The 18328-nt window shown below is 37.9% G+C and overlaps 1 protein-coding gene across 1 annotated transcript in view; it reads right to left on the reverse strand.

The window, feature by feature from the left end:
- Window positions 1-1966: 1966 nt before the first annotated feature.
- Znf385d (zinc finger protein 385D) overlaps window positions 1967-18328 on the reverse strand; it is a 270292-nt gene continuing 253930 nt past the window's right edge. The window contains exons 6-8 of the mRNA XM_059273144.1: window positions 5966-6144; window positions 4649-4750; window positions 1967-3513 (exon numbers count right to left, since the gene is read on the reverse strand). Coding sequence (XP_059129127.1) covers window positions 3280-3513; window positions 4649-4750; window positions 5966-6144 — 515 coding nt within the window. The 3' untranslated portion in view covers window positions 1967-3279. The remainder of the gene's footprint in view (window positions 3514-4648; window positions 4751-5965; window positions 6145-18328) is intronic.

The following is an 18328-nucleotide window of genomic DNA, read 5'->3' on the forward strand; positions in this document are numbered from 1 at the left end:
TGATTGTTTCCTTGCTAACAAAATCATTGCTCCAGCCACACAGCCACAATTTGTTGTAATGGTAAGAGGTTCCAACAGCACAAAAGATACCAGTCCTTTCCAGTGAGGCAGTGACTAGAGAATTTGCCAAAAGCCACTTTGTCTGCTTATGGAACAAAAATAACTGTTCTTCGGAGTTCCCATCACCTGTCTTTGCAGAAGAGAAACACAGTAGTACCCCAACAATTGTTGGTCCTAGCCTACATTCTCTGGAAGGGTAGTACAAATGCTTTCTGCAGGGTCTTTGGCTCTTTCAATGCATTTATATTGTTTCAAATGAAATGTAAAGCACTCACCCTACCATAACTGTGGTAGGTATGATATATACAGAAAGGGATGCATAACCCTGAAGTCAGACCACCTTTGAGGATTTTCATAGTACAATTGCTGAGGAATTTGAACTGTTAATCTTTATTCCTGAAGAAAACTCCCCTGGGAAAAGACTCTTGCTTTGTAGCAGTCTGCACCATAACAGATGCTGACTGAGAGAAGATAAATAAATAGGGCAGGAGGAAGAAATCACAGAGAAGCCACTTGAAGTTCAATGGTTAGGCTTCATCCTTTATTAGGTAGTGAATAAAAGACAATTTATGCTTAGAACTCCAATTTAAGAGACCATTTAAACAAAAGAGTTTCCGTCGCAAAGTGAGGCAGACGGGGTCCAGGTTTTTCTGAGTGTTCTCATATGGCTGATGAAGAAAGTATGGCTGATTTATTTGTTCCCAGCAAACCATTAAAGTTATTAATGCCTTGTGACCCAGGACTCCATGTGACCCACGGGCCCTGACTTCTTGCCGACTGGTTCCTTCACTTTGGTGGAAATGGGAGGAACAGCAGAAGCACGTTATAATGCAGTTGCATTGGTAGTAGCACAAGTGACCTGTCAGGTGGAAGGGCTGAAATGCAGTGAATACAGTGAACAATCAGATAAGAAAATTCAAATCCAACACAATTACAAGTGCTGGTCACATGGTAACAAACTCTGGGTAACTACGTCCACCTGGCTGAACTAGCCCCATCTGTAAGCAAAAAAACAAATAAGTAAAAGAAATACACTCTAAACCAGAAGGTGGTACTTAGCAGACTGTAAATGAGAAATCACCATGTAAAATGGCAGATATGTCTGAAAGGTCTTTGTACCAAAGACTGATGGAATGATTGTATTTTCTTACTATTATTTTCCTTCTGCTTTTCATGTTTGTTTGACAATCTTTCTTTTGCTTTCCTCTTTTAAAATGTTGTTTTGGTTGTTTGTTAAGTAACAGATATATATATATATATATATAGCCAGCTGCTTTAAAGATACACATATATGACAAATTCTACAGCTAGACACTGGGAAAGTCCTCAAAAGACCACATTTAACAGTCAGCACCAAACACACTATGCATATTCTTTAAATATAAATGACAAGTGCTAGACACCTCTCTCCAGGGACTCCTTAATTCTCTATTCTTCTCTGAAGGGAACTACAATTGAGATAAAAGAAGTTCCGGGAAGGCCACACTCAGTCCATCCCTATAGCTTTAAATAGTCTTTATAAAATCTTTTCAAAAATAATTTTTTTATCTTAATCCTAAGTCACAGAAGGCTGATGTGTACATGTTTTGTTCTTGTTCTCTTGTCGAAAGTCATCATTCTTGAATGCAATTGTCTGCATCCAGCCCCATCATAACCATAGGGGCAGGTTAGCTTTCTATGGGAAAAAGCATACTGCCTTTATCACAAATTAAAGGCACAGCTATTTCATGCCATTTGTTACCAATGTAATGATAACATGTAACACTGAGTGGTTATAGAATTATCTCATATAGATTTTCTTTTTATAAGTTATTTTCTTAATCTTTCTAACATATATACAATATACATACATACATTCACATATATATATATATATATATATATATATATATATATATTCCCCTGATAAATCTTTTTTAAAGATAAAACATCAATTACTTTCAGCTCTGTGGTAAATATCAAAGGCAGTTCTTATCTCACATTGCCACTAGAGAAATGATGGTCTAGGGGACCTTGCTAATATACTTTGTTGATGTCCTATCATTGGTGTGCAATGAACTCAGATTAATTTTTCTTGACAGTACTAGCATTTAAAAGTATGTTAGGGATTTATGTCATGTCAGTAGGAAAAAGATAACAATAAACACAGCCATAGCTCATGCTTATGTCTGTCTTCATACATTCCTATTTAAAGCAAAACCTTTTACTATGGCTCTACTGGAATGACATGAAGAGTTATTGCAGATGACTGATTTTCTCTACTTTTGTAGATCTGTGCTCATTTTACATCATCTGAGATTCTGAAGGCTCTTCATTTTTAGAATTTAAAAAGTTATAATGATTCCTTACTATTTGTCCATGACACATGGGATGATTGGTTTTTGGATACATTGCCATTCCAAACACTTCACTTTCTCCAGCAATGCCTGTTCTGAGTGAGAAACTAGTATTTGGTGATGAAGTGTCTTTCTTGGTGCCTCTTTACCTCTAAGCATACAAGAGGGGGGTGCTGACCATGTAGGCTTCCAAGATACCATCTGGTATTTGTTTGCTTGTTTATTGATTATAGGTATGAAATAGCTGTTCATTCTACCTTTTGCAATTCTTTAAAACCTAATGGCAAAGATTGAGACACAGCACTATTGTTTGACAAGACATCTACTGTATCTACTTTTGTTTGGATACATACCCAGTAACTGCTGTCATAGCCAGAGGACCAGCAAGGGCACTACTATTCACAGTGTTGCTTTTGTTTTTGTTGCTTTTTTTCTTTTATATATATATATTATTATTATAATCTACAGAGTAAATTATTATATATACATTGGAACCAGTTAATGCCCTTAGACAATGTATAATTAATTGTTTTAGAAAGCAGGAAAGACAATGCAGGGGAAACAGGTGTCCAAAAAAGCACAGTCACAAAGACTTTGGAAGTTCTAGATACCACTATGATTCAGTGCTGGAGATAACTTCTAAAACAATCAGTGTTCAAGAAGGATGCTTTAATTTGGAGAAAATGCCACGCCTTCCCTCCCCTCCCCCAAGTCCCACCCCTACACTTTTTTTTTTAATAATCTTTTCATTTTACTATCAAAAGTCCTGGCCCTTCAGATACACTTTAAACTATAAATAAACACTGCATAGTTCTTTTGTTTGATTTTAGTTTCATGTTGTTGTCTTAAAAATTATTGCAGTACAACACCTCCTGTTCGGAATTCAATAAGGAGCAAAGAGCACAGGAGGGTGGGTGGTCCGAATGGGTCCAGGAGCTGGCCGCAGGAGGGCTGGAGGAAGTGCAGAGGTCTGGAAGAGAGTGGCTGCTGGAGCAGTTCGAAGACTGAAGGGGGAATTCACTGCCACAGCAGCTGCAGCTGCTGCAGCGGCCAGTGGGTTTGGGAGAATTCTGGGAGCCAGTGGCTTTGAAGGTTCTTTTGAAAATACTAATTTTACCTGCAACGACAAGAAATTTTAAAAGAATCAAGAACAAAAGTTTTAGAGTTTGTAGTTGAAATCCAAAATGGTAGGCCAGCTACAAAGGTAAGTGCTGTTGAAAGGCCAAATTCAAGTGCAAAGTGTAGAGTTGATCTCTTTGGAAAGGTTGAAGATAACTCCCATTAGCCCACCAAGCATGCTTAAGCATCTTCTAGAGATGAAATCAACCATTTTTTGCATTCTAGTTGTAATTTATACCTCCACAGGAGGTCCCCTTTTTGAAGAAAAGTGCAGAAGAATGTTGTGCTAATCTTTGTACACTCAGCAAATGTCGTGCAGCACATAGTTGTTTTAAAAATGACATTATTTATACCGCCATGCGTTCTACTCTAGAAAGCATATTGATGTATTGTGAGAGGGCATTTTCTGGACCTATTTCTCCTGGCATGTAAATGTCCTATGTAAAACTCGTCATTATACAAAATCTAAACCATACCCTTGAGTTAGTGATTTTATTTTTATTTTTATTTTATTTATTTATTTACTTATTTACTTATTTTTAGTTTTTCGAGACAGAGTTTCTCTGTGTAGTATTGATGCCTGTCCTGGATCTCGCTCTGTAGACTGGTCTGGCATCGAACTCACAGAGCTCCACCTGGCTCTTTCTCCCGAGGGCTGGGATTAAAGGTGTGCGCCACCACTGCCCAGCTAGTGTTTTTAAAATAACAAACTTTGGAGGATATAACATAACAAATATGCTCAGACAAAATTTAACAACCACTTTAACACAACAATTTAAGGACTTGTTTATCTTTGACATCCTTTCTGAAAGTGTTTGATAACATTAAGACCACATTCTAAGTGTTTGCTCATTCAGCTCAAAAATGTGACTTTTCTCTAGTGTTCAGGGACAAATCTCAGCTTAAATAGATGAGCTGAGGTTAAAGCTGGCAAACACTGGAACAAGTCACATGACTCAGGGTTCCATTGGTGGAGGGCAGGCAGGACTTGAAACTCAACTGTTAATACTTTCTTCATTATAGTACATCTATCCTACTTAGTAACTGACAGCCTCCACCCCAAATACCTCTAAAGCAGACTGTGGGACATAAAGGACATCAGATTCTCTTTGAAGAAGCAAAGTGTCACTCACCCCCAGTGGATTCGCAGCCTTCTGCAGTTTGTTGTAGGGGCTGTATTTTGGTTTGGGGGGCTTCCCAGCAGCTCTGTCTTTGTGCCTTCTACTGCTAATGTGCTACAGAAAGCAATCAAAATGACAGCTTTAAAAAAACACATTTACAACACTTCACAAATATTGTTTTTACCTGGAAGGAAATAATGCTGATTTCATGCAAGATGCACAAAGACAAAAGGAAAAGAGCACTGTACACTTCTGCTTTGGATCCTGAAGCCTTCCACACTATTCATTTTAATATATTTTTAATAAATAGAACAATTTTCTTTTCACCTCTGCTTTTGCCTTATCACAGCACACATCTCCAAAAAGTATTTACAGAGGAAAGGATGTCTGCAGGAATTTTATGTGCAAATAAACAAACATGCCCAGACAGACAGGAATGAATTTCCATACTAATATTTATCCTCATATTTGTGCAGCCAAATGCCAACCCTTTAAATTCTAAAAATAAAAAACTAAGGTGAAAAATATCATCTACCCACAACCCAATATGAGGACTGAACCTTCAGCTGGAAATGTACCACCAGTTTCTTTAGAAGGCTATTTGGAGCACAAATGAGTGTCCACTGTTAGCCATTGCATCAGCAGGTGGCTGTAGGAATTCAAAATATCGTAGAATAAATACATACAATGAAAGGATGAGAAATAAAGGAACAGCACAGTATAAAATTAGTTGTAGCATAAAACTATCCAAATAAGTAAAATTAGAATGTTGTATATTGGCCTTTAAAGAAAACTAACAGTTTTGATAGTAAAATTCAGTACAGAAAAGTTCTAATACTCTTTCCCCTCCCAAAGTGCCCACATAAGAAACAGACAAATTCATTGCCAACAATTTCAACAGGCTTTATTTATTAACCACTACATTTTAGTATTCCTTCAAAAACTAAAGTTAACATATTCTAAAATAGAAACAGTAAATAAAAGATAAATGGGGTGTCTGTAGATGAATGGATGTACTGATGGGTAGGTAAAGAGGTGGTTGGATGGACTGGTGAATGAATAGGTGGATAGATGACTGGAATGATAGGCAGATGAATGGGTGGATGAATGGACTGATGGATAAGTGGATGGGTGGTTACTTAAATGAATGTGTAGATTGATGAGTGGTTATATACATGGTTTTCCAGGTAGATGGATGGGTAGATGAATTATGGATGAGTGAGTGGATGGATGGGAAGGTGGATGGATGGAAAAGAAAGACATGAGAAGAACAGGAACATACACAGGCTGATCACAGGTTGTCCCCACTGGTTTTCAGTTTTATGGTACCTGTTTGAGTTGTGTTTCCGAGTTGACATGCACATCACATATTTCACAGTGAAATGTTTTGTTTTGGAGGCCTGTGTTTCCTTTATTAACAGGTCCTTTACCCTTCATTCCTGCCCGAGGAAAGGCCTTGATAGTTCCACTTCCATTTCGAGCTTCTAGCATTGTTTTGTGCTTAGTACCTATCAGGAATATTTGGAAAAAAACAAAAGAAGAGAAAAATATTGTATTAATGATAGCCTTCAAATGGAACACCAAACTTGAGGCTGTACTGAAATACATCCCGGACACAGTAGATTGTAAAAAGGAACATTTGTTTTATATGATGATATTAAATTATTAACTTTTTAAAATGCTTGATACCACATAAAAGCACTATTTGTATGTAAAGTCGGGCCTGCGGCAAAATTCAATGGGTGTGATTTTGTCCCATTTGCTCTTGATTCTAAGCTGGCATAAATGATAGCTGAGGAGGAGTGACCTGTTTGCTGAAGGTACAGTTGGAGGTGGTGTGTGCCAAATGTAATCAGGTTAGTCACGGTGGTCTTACAGCCATGGCACTAATACCTACTTCTAAATAGAATGCAAGCAAGCTTTCCTGTCCCCGCATTTTAGGCTCGAATAAGAAGAGTTATAGTAAATATGACTTTAATTTTTTAATTTTATTTTTGGTTGTGAGCCTAGCATTTAAGGGCTGAGTCATCTCTTCAGCCCTTTTTTTAATTTTAGAATCCAGAAGAAGATGTTAGATCCTCTGGAGCTGGACTTATAGGCAGTTGTGCATCCCATGACATGGGTACTGAAAACAGATGGGGTCCTCTGCAAGAGCAATAAGCAGTTTTATCCCCTGAGCAGTCTTTTTAGCCTGTCAAATAAAGATGTGTAAGCATAGTGATGGACTATAATTTCAAATGTAAACAAGTGACCAAGAAGAGAAGTTATTTAAAGGGTAGGCACCCATGCTGAAAATATTTTTTTTAATATTAAACTACTAATCTATATATGGACTATCTCACATAATTAATGTAACTTTATGTAACTACCATTAACATTTGTTTTCTGGGGTCACTATTGTTATATATAGTTTATATTTGCAATTTCCCCTCAAAAATTGCTTAAAATATTCCATGTTTTTCTAGCTAATAAATTTTCTTTATTTTACCCCCATGATGATATGCTTTTGCTATGGAATTTTCTTTATGCTGTTTTAATTTTTAAATTTCCTTTTTTTGTAGCTCAGCCTTTCTACCTGTATTTAAAACATTGCTGGTCAGTTCTACAGATATAGAAAAGGTGTTTCTGAGTCACATGTACAGAACTCTTGAATATTCATAAGAAAACAATGTTGTGAGTATGATACAGATTACATCACGCTAAACAAGAGATAAATCCAGAAAAGACCTTTATAGCCACATTTTCCTCATTCAAAAAGAGGATTACTTCACCAGGTCCAAATAAAAAGTCCTACAACAAAGGCTGCTCACATTGATGATGACTATTCTTAGTGCACAGCTATTAAAATGCTCTTGTACTAAAGAAAAGAATTAGCACCCTGCAGGAAGAGGGGATGCACAGAGGCTTGAGCCACAGAGTGGGCTCACAGTGCTGGCTAGGTTGCCTCATTGCTTGTTTTGGGTGATCACCCTTGCACCTAGGAAGCAAATGAGACATATGTGGATGGCTATCTGAACAGATGATTTTCCAGGTATGTCAGACAAAATGGGAAGCACTTATAAGGCCATTTTGACTAAGAAAGGTGTAAGGTGTAGGCCAGTTCTCATTCTGATTTTCATGAGAGACCTCTTATTCAGCTTAGCTTCATGTACCTAATATGTAGAACACACACACACACACACACACACACACACACACACACACACACACACACAGATGAAATCTAAAAATGGAGCAAAGATGGTATAATAGGGGCCTCAACTAAGTGGCTGACTCTCTGGCTACCATTTATCCTCAAATATGGACAAACTTTTGTGCAACATGACCTTATGCACACAGTTGTAGAATGTCAGTTATTATAAATAGCTACTGTGTAGTCTTTATGAGATTTCCAAAGTATGAACAAGCTGTGAAGATAGCTGTATTTTCCCTAAATGTGGCTAAACTTCAGGGAAAATGTATACTCTTAATTTTAAAGCATTTATACATTTGAGAGAGAAAGTGTGCATTAATAATATAAACATCACAGCTATTAAAATGACCTTTCTTGACTATTCAATGCATTTCAGAGGCTATGCTAAAATTTCTCCTGCTCACTGCCACCCTAAGAGTTCAGTGCTATTATTATCCCTTCTCTGGAGATGACAAGACAGGTGCTGAAAGGTCAGGTGACGTGCATGTGGTCATAAAGCAAACACCATTGGAAATCCTAGTAACAGAAAATGAATTCCTAGCTACGAGTCCAAATACCAAGGACTCCTAAACCATTAGGGCACAGTCATATACAAGTCTTTCTTCAGTACACCATTCTACACGGTAATCGCCTTTGGAAAAGATGGATTTTACTTCAAGTCTTTTGAATGTCTCCACCCTATGTTGTTGCCCACAATTCATGTTCTTTTCCACTTAGCAGAGCTTCATGAATCCTGACATCTGAAAAGAGTGTCTTTGGCAAGTGATACCATTTCTGTTTTCAGCATCCTGTGAGCATTTTTGCAAAACTGAGACCTGCTTCCATGACTGCTCAGCAGGGCATTGCAAACTTGCTTCTGCCTTTGACTTCTCCCCTTCCGAGGAGAGGAACCTTTGGAAGCCAGGTGGACTGCCACCTTTGTAAAGCTGACACTGACAATGCTCTCCATTCGAAGCTCCATGTCTTCTGAAAGGAGAAACCACAGCTTAAACTAATAAATCATAAGGCTTTCAGAGCCCCCGTGCCTGTTTGCTGCTTGTTTAGTTTGATATACTTTGGGCAAGCCAAATACTGTTCCAAAATGGAAAGGGGCTTGTCATCCTTGTCTCTGTCATCTTTAGGACATCTTTCTCTTTGTCCTCCTCCTCTTCTTTTTCCTGCAAGTCCTTCATCTCTTCTTCCTCTTCCAACTCCTCCCTTCTTTTTCTTACTCCTCCTTCCTCTGTGGTGCCAGGGATTGAACCCACAGCCTCACACATACCAAGGAAGGACCCTCCTGCAGAGCTCTACCCCAGACCTATGACTTTCTTTCTTTTTCTGCTCTGCAAGTTGGGTGTTGGTATGGAGGAAAGGTTAATGAGATGGGAAACTAAAAACCAAGTTAATAAATAAAACCTTCAATTGTAAATAATTTTTTAAAAAATCAGAAAATATTTTTAAAGGAAACCAAACATAGTTCTACCAACTAGAATTTATCAAAATGTGAAAAATCGTTTCTATGTGCAATTCTTTTATTTTCTATTTGAATTTATTTAAGATTTGTGCACATATGTGCCATGGAACACTGTGGTGGTCAGAGGACAATTTTGTGGAGTCTGTTCTTTCCTCTCACCTTTATATATGGATTGAACTCAGATTGCCAGGCTTGTGTGGCAAGGCCTTTACTTTACCTAATGAGCCATCTCCCATCCTCTGATTTATATGTGAAATTTTAAAAGCTTGAAAAACTTATCTAAAGTGATACTGCATTAAAAATTCTTATGGAATCATATATTCTTTTATAAATTCACATGGTTTTTAATGACAGCACAATGGATAACCACTAATCTAATACTAGGAATTAGAATTACTTCTTTTTTCCTTAAATAATTAGGTTATAATAAGCATCATGCTCTTTAAATTTTTATGACAAATCTGATAGTTTCTTTCATAAAAATTTTCATAAGTGGTACTATAAGAAGAAAGAACCTGAGTATTTTTAAATGCCTTGATCCGCACTTTGTTAGCATTACGAAGGTAGTTCCAGAGGGAAAATCTATCTTGCTACAATCTATCTTGGTATAGTCTGCAATTTTTCCATTTATAAATAATTACAATGCCTTAAATTTAATCCCTTAATGCCCATTTACACTCCTATGTTTAGCACTATGTAACTACAATCTTAATGCTTCATGGAACTGCCAATAGTCATCTATCTGCCTTCTCACTTGGGCTGTGGATCAGCATTAGTTTACTAGCTTAAAGTGATCCACACAGACAACAAAGTACCAGGTGCTATTCTAATGTGTTTGTTTATACTGTTCATTATGTACTGTCTCCTGTGTACTAAAGAAGAAAAGTACTTAAATCTGCATACACAGAATGAATGCTGAGCATCACAAGCCCAACTACTCTTCTTTAAGACCTTTAACTATAAAATAGTCTTTGGTCACCCAGACCCCCATATGGAATGCATCTTCCATGTTAATTACATTTTTATTTTGTCTCCGGGAAAAATTAAGCAATATATTCACAAACATCAAGCATCTAGAATGAGATTCATGGTGTCAGAGGGTCAACCAATGCCATAAGGGATTAAAAATTGCAGTATTTCTGACCTTCTAGCAGAAGGCACCTGCTCCAACAGAGGTCATGCCAGCACCCAGATCCCCAGGTAACTCCTAGACCCTTGAACCTACAGCAATTCCCAAGAACCCTCCCATCCTAACCTCAAAGGCTCCTCCTCTCCTCACCACCCTATCCTGCCCACACCTCCAAGGCTGCCAGATCTCTAGCCCCCAACTCAGGCAGAACCCTCCTGCTGGAGCAGAGGCCACTCCTGTCATCAGAAGTCCAGCTTCCAACTTGGGCAGAGACCCTCTACTCAAGCACAGGCTTGAAGACATTCTGGCAAGAAGACAAGAGAGGAAATCCAAATCAAGGAACAAAACATGAATCCAACAAAGACAAACTCAGAAATCATCACCTATATCTATAATCACCCCAAACATAGACACCTAAATGCCAGTGTTAGAAGACAGTCAACAATATCCTGGGCAATATATTACCACCAGACCTCATCCATCCTAATGCAGGAAGCACTGAAGATTCCAACACAGTTAGAGCACAAAAAAGGACCAAAAAACCAACTTTACAAAGATGATAGATGCCCTTAAAGAGGAACAGCACAAATTTCCTAAAGAAATCCAGGAAAACCAAACAATTGGAGGCAATGAATGAATCCCTTAAAGATAGCCAAGAAAAACAAACAGTTGATGGAAAAGAATTCAATTGTTCAAGATCTGAAAGTGGAAATAGAAGTCATAAAGAAAACACAAACTGAGGGAATTCTAGAAAGAGAAAGTCTAGGTAAGTGAACAGGAACTACAGACACAAATATTACCAACAGGATACAAGAGATGAAAGAGAGAATCTTAGGTGTTAAAGATACAACAGAAAAATAGATAAATCAGTCAAAGAAAATGTTAAATCTGAAAATTCCTTTACACAACACATCCAGAAAATCTGGGACACTATGAAAGGACCAAATCTAAAAATAATAGGAATAGAAGAAGGAGAAGAATCCCAGAACAAAGGCCCAGAAAATATTTTTAACAAAATCATAGAAGAAAATTTTCCTAACCTAAAGAATGACATGCCTATAAAGGTAAAGAAACTTACAGAAAATCGTATGGATTAAAAGAGAAAAGAAAGTGCCCTTCCCACATAATAAACAAAACACTAAACATGCAGAACAAAGAAAGAATATTAAAAGCTGGAAAGGAAAAAGGCTAAGTAATGTATAAAGGCAGACCTATTAGAATTACACTAGACTTCTCAATGGAGACTAAAAAAGCCAGAAGGGTCTGGACAGATGCCTTCCAGACACTAAAACACCACAGATCAGATACCAGCCCAGACTATTATACCCAGAAAAACTTTCAATCATCACAATGGAGAAAACAAGATATTCCATGATAAAACTAAATTTAAACAATATCCACAAACCTAGTCTAATAGAAGGTACTAGAAGGAAAACTCCAACCTAAGGAGATTAACTACACCCACAAAAACACAGGCAATAAATAATCTCACATCAGCAATACCTTAAGAACAGAAATACACACACACACACACACACACACACACACACACACACACACACATACACACACAGTGAGAGAGAGAGAGAGAGAGAGAGAGAGAGAGAGAGAGAGAGAGAGAGAGAGAGAGAGAGAGAACCACCACCCAAAACAACAAAATAACTGGAATTAACAATCATTTGTAATTGATATTTCTTAATAACAATAGACTCAATTTCCCAATTAAAAAAATCACAGACAGAAAGAATGGATGGGAAAATAGGATTGATTCTTCTGCTACATAAAAGAAGAACATCCCCGCATCAAAGATAGACATTACTTCAGAGTAAAGGTTTGGAACATGATTTCCAAGCATGGAAATCATGGACCTAAGAAACAAGCTGATGTAGCCATTCAAATATCTAACAAAATAGACTTCAAACCAAGTTAATCAAAAGACACAGATGACACTTCATACTCATCAAAGAAAAAGTTAACTAAGATAATTTTTTTTTCAGTTCTTACCATCTATGCTCCAAAAACAAAGGCACCCCTGTTTATAAAGAAAACACTACTAAAGTTTAAATCACACACTGACCCTCAGGTAATGATAGTGGGAGACTTCAATACCCTACTCTTACCAGTGGACAGGTAGGTCATCCAGACAAAACTTAATAGAGAAGTACTGGAGCTAACACACATTATTAACCAAATGGATATAGCAGATATCTACAGAACATTTTACCCAAACAAAATGAATACTCTTTCTTCTCAATGCCTCATGGAACATTCTCCAGAACTGATATAATATGTCACAAAACAAGTCTCAAAAGATACAAGAAGACTACTATGTCAAAGAACAAAATAAAGAAAGAAATTAAAGACTTCCTAGAATTTAATGAAAATGGATGAACAACATAACCAAATGTATGGGACACAATGAAAGTGGTGCTAAGGGGAATGTTCACAGCACTAAGTGCCTACATAAAGAAATGGAAGAGATCTCATACTAGCAACTTAACAGCACACCTGAAAACTCTAGAACAAAAAGCAAACACACCCAAGAGGAGTAGACAGCAGGAAATACTCAAACTGAAGGCTGAAATCAATAAAATAGGAATAAGGAGAACAATACAAAGAATCAGTGAAACAAAGAGTTGGTTCTTCAAGAAAATTAACAAGATAGATGAACTCTTATCCAAAGTAACTAAATAATAGAGAGAAAATATCCAAATTAACACAATCAGAAATAAAAAGGGGGATATAACAACAGCCACCGAGGAAATACAAAGAATCATTACATCATGCTTCAAAAGCCTACAACCCATAAAACCCATAAAATTGGAAAACCTAAAAGAAATGAACAATTTTTCTTGATAGATACCACTTACGAATGTTAAATTAAGATGAGATAATCAATTTAAATAGTCCTATAACCCCCAAGGAAATAGAAACAGTCATTAAAAGTCTTCCAACCAAAAAAGCCCAGGGCCAGACAGTTTTTGCACAGAATTCTACCAGATTTTCAAAAACGAGATAATATCAATACTCCTCATATTATTCCACAACAAACAGAAGAAATATTGCCAAATTCATTTTATAAAGCCACAGTCATCCTCATACCCAAATCACAAAATGGCTCAACAAAGAAAGAGAATAACAAACCAAGTTCCCTCATGAACATCGATGCAGATATAATCAACAAAATACCCTCAAATTGAATCAAAGAGCATATCAAAAAAAAAAAAAAAACCCACAAGTGAGAGCTCACGCTGGGTAGGATGTGGAGCAAGGGGAACACTCCTCCATTTCTGTTGAGAGTGCACAGCCACTATGGAAGTCAATATGGATATTCCTCAGAAAATTGGGCATCAATCTACCTCAAAATCCAGTTTTACCATCTTGGGTGATATGCCCATCCCAACACAAGGACACTTGCTTAATCGTGTTAATTATAGCTTTATTTGTAAGAGCCAGAAACTAGAAACAACTTAGTGTAGTGGGTAGCCATTCCAGCTTTGATCTGGAAGTTCCAACCCCCATTGAGGCTTTGGTAACTGTCACGCCTACAAGGCGCGGCCAAGGGAGGCGCCCAGAGACCTGAGATCAGGATGGGCCAGCGCTCTCTCTGTTCCGGGACCCTGAACGTTGGAGGTGGACCAAGCAGAGCTCCAGAGAACACCGCTGGACTGCGATACACTTTCCCCAGACCTGGCGACCTATCTATCCCTTAATTTGTAAGTTATGCCATTAAATAAATCTCCTTTTAACTACGTGGAGTGGCCTTAATAATTTTGTCAATAACTTACATGTCTCTCAACCAAAGAATGGATAAAGAAAATGCAGTACATTTACACAATAGAGCATTACTGAGTTGTTAAAAAAAAAAATCACCATGAAATTTAAAGGCAAAGGAATGGAACTAGAGAAAATTATTCTGAGTGAGTTAACCCAGACCCAAAAGACAAACATGGTATGTACTCATAAGTAGCCTTTAGCTATAAAGGAAAAAATAATCATGATACTATCCACAGACCCTGAGAGCCTAAGTAAAAAGGAGGCCCAAGTGGGGAATACATGGATCTTGCTAGGAAGGGGAAATAGAATAATTTTGTGGGTAAACTAGGGACAGGTAGGAATGGCAACAGGATGGATTAGGTGGGGGTGTGGAGGAAGAGAGTACTGAGAGAGATGACTGGAATTGAGGAACATTTCAGAGATGAAGTAGAAACATAGTGCAATGGAAACTACCAGGAATTAATGAAGGTGACCCTAGCAAGACTCTTAGTAAAGGGGGATATGGAACCTGAACCAACCTTCTTCCCAAACCAGGCAAGGCTTCCTTTAGAAGGGTTGAGACATCAACCAAGCCACAAAACCTCCTACCTACAATTATTTCTGCCTGCAAAATGTGCTGGGATAAAGGTAGTGCAGAACTTGTGGGAGTGGCCATCCATTAAATAGTCCAAATTGAAACCCATGCCACAAAAGAAAATCCATGCCTGACACTTCTTGCAAAGCCAGGAACCAGGATCTGGATAACCTAGAGACCAAGGATAGAACCAAACATGATTGGCATAAAAAACAGTCAGTCCATGAAATGATTCCAAATGATACTCTGCTATACTTGTAGACCAGAACCTAGTATAATTGTAATCAGAGAGGCTTCATCCAACAATTGATGGAAGTAGATGCAGAGATCCACAGCCAACCAATAGCCAGAGCTATATTCCAGTTGGGGAATCCTGCACAATAGGGTTAGGAAGGATTGTAGTAGCCAGAAGGATCAAGACACCACAGTAAAAACAGTCCACAGAATCAACTAACCAGGGCTCATAGAGAGGCTCAAAGAGCCTCAACAAACAATCAGGGAGCCTGTAGGGATCTGACTTATGCCCTCTGTATATGTGTTATGGTTGTGTAGCTTGGTGTTCCTGTAGGGCTCCTACCATTGGGAGCATGGGCTTTCTCTGACTCTTTTGCCTGCTTTGGGACAATTTTCCACCAACTGGGCTGCCTCATCCAGCCTTAACATAAGAAGATGTGCCTGGTTTTATTATAACTTGATATGCTATGTTTGGTTGATATCCCTGGGAGACCTTCCCTTTTCCTAAGGGAAAAGAGGAAGAGTGGATCTAGAAGAGAGGGGACTGGCAGGGGGAGGAGGAGCTGTGAGGAGAGGAGAGATAGAAACCACAGTCAGGAATCAATATGAGAGAATAAATTTTTCAAAATGGTAGTCCTTCTGTTAGTTGCCCATTTTCCCCAGGAACAAACATAAGCTCCAATTTGGTAAGAGCTGAGACAAGTAAAAGACAAAGTGTCAAATAGAGGCAACGGGACATTTTTCTTTACACCACAAAAAAACAATCAGAAAAAGAAAGACAGCTATGGCAATAAAATGGCAGGGGTGAGGGTGAGGCAGGGTTATAACACAAAGTGCACAATCAGCCAAGGGTCCGAGAAACCTCAGGAAACTCTGTGCAGGCTGAAGGTGCCAGTGGTCAGGTGTGAGGAAGGGAAAAATATGAAATGAGGGAACACATAATCCAGTAAGCAGATAAACAACAGACATCCATTCTTTTACTCAGAATACCCTAGGACTCTGACCATAGATTACCAAGAGATTTTCCCATGAAAAATCCTGTGACTAACCCAACTCATGAAGAAGAGACCCTGTACGAATAGGACCTGACACCATGCTTTCCTATTCCTTCTTTAACTCTACTCAACAGTCAATAGACAAATGAGCAGTACACTTCCATAATGTAATGAGAGATGCTTAGATATTTACAAAAGTAGTGCTTTTTATTAATTTCAACATAAACTGGTGTGGTAGTTCAAATAAGAATAGCCCCCATAGGCTCATACATTTGAATGCTTGGCCATCAGGGAGTGGCACTACTTGAGAGGAATTATTAAATGTGTGGCCGTTTCAGAGAAAATATGTCATTGGAGGTAAGCTTTGGTCTTTCAAATGCCCAAACAAGTCCTTTCCCCCTTCCTTCTCTCTCTCTCTCTCTCTCTCTCTCTCTCTCTCTCTCTCTCTCTCTCTCTCTCTCTCTCTCTCCTACCTATGGATTCAGATATAGAACTCTCAGCTATGATGTCTGACTGTGTGCCACCAGGCTTCCTGCCATGATGACAATATACTAAATCTCTGAAACTGTAAGCAAGCCCCAATTAAATGTTTTCTTTTATAAAGTTTGCTGTAGTCATAGTCATAGTGTCTCTTCAAAGAATTGGACACTGAGTAAGACAATTAGTTTGATTTTTTAATTCATTTTTTATTTTCCATTTATTTTTTTCAGACAGGGTCTCACTATGTAAGGTAGCTGTGGTTGGCAATGAACTTACACTTCTCCTACTTTAGCCCTCTAAATACTATGACTATGGGCATATAGCATTTCACCTGGGGTCTTTTTAATGTTGTTGGTAAGTTACATATATTTTATAGCAAACTTCAGAAACTCAAAAAGTCCAATACCCAACACAAAACACACTGTTGTGGGTAAATTTTGAGGAATGTTCTAAGTCAATGACCTCCTTGTGTGTGTATATTCTTATGAACATGGGTTTATATGAACTATGCATATTGGTATTCCCAGTGGCCAGAAGAAGGCAGTAGATCCCTTGGAACCAGAGTTAAGCCCTATGTAGGTGTTTGGAATGGAACCCAGGTCCTCTGTAAGAGGAACAGGTGCTCTTAACCAGTGGACCACTAAAACGTTTCTCTATTTACTGTCAAATTCAAGCTGCAGAGCAAAGGGTTTGAATAATAATAATCTGTGACCACTGACCATGCCTAAGTAACTTAAGTGAGATTTTCAGGAGAATTAAGTCTCCACATATTTTTGGCCTACTCTAGCCCAGGGCTTCTTGAAAGCAGAGGCCAGATCTTGCTCATAGCTACATTATCAGTATCTAACTCATAGTAGATAAATCAATGAGTACTAGTTGAGGTATTAAACACCAATTTAGAAAAAAAACTGAAAGTATTAATTTTGCCATGTCAAAAGAGTTCTGCTTTCAGACTGTTGATGCAAAGACCCCATAGTCCCCCTCTGTCAAGTGTGCTAAGTTTCTTTAGGCCTTTGGGTCCTAAGCAATAAAAAAAGAAAGCAATGATAGTCTTCATTTGCATGTTCTATTTATAATATATCGCATTTTAAGGATTACTGTGAGTATTCCATGTGCCCAATAACTTTTAGGCAACTTTTTCTTTCTCTTCTTTTAGTTTACTTTTGTTAATATAAAAGCAAAAATCTCTAGGTATTTTAAGAATCAGTAAATTTTTCAAATGTCTTAAAGTTTTGTAAAATCTGCCCTCTGATAGCAGTATTTTGTGTGCATTAAAACTCAGAGAAGGCTAGAACAAACTCTACCTGGGGTTAGAAAAACCAGAGTTGATGCTTCATGTAATTATGCAACAAATCTGCTCAAATTAGTCATCAGCTTTGATGACAAACCATTTCAAAGGTTTCTCTTTTCAAGTATGTAGAGGAAAATAAAAATCAAAATTAGTAGAACTAAGATATTCAAGAGGACTTTCTTTTTAAACGGCTTCTCCTATAAATTCGGTGTATGTCTCATGCAAGTTTAAAGGGGCTTTCTGCTCACTTGGAAGAACTGTGTTCTCATGGCCTGTGGGTTTACTAATCAGCTCCAGAGTGATTCTAAATATGGCAAAGCAGGAATGCTTGCTCCAATCCTGTTTTCAATGGAATGGAACATGAATTAAGTTCAATGTCAAATGGTGACACCTTTGCAAAAGGGATGAAGAGAAGCAACTGAAATAGCTTCACCAATCCCCAGATGTGTGCCAGTAACTGTGCTTTTGCAAACACTAATCCCATAATATCTGACTCTCAAAAGGTGTCATTTTGTCAAATAACGTCATTAAAGACTGAAAAGTAAGAGACATAGATCAGAGAAGAC

This window comes from Peromyscus eremicus, chromosome 9 (genome assembly GCF_949786415.1).
Source record: "Peromyscus eremicus chromosome 9, PerEre_H2_v1, whole genome shotgun sequence".
Classification (NCBI taxonomy): Eukaryota; Metazoa; Chordata; class Mammalia; order Rodentia; family Cricetidae; genus Peromyscus; species Peromyscus eremicus.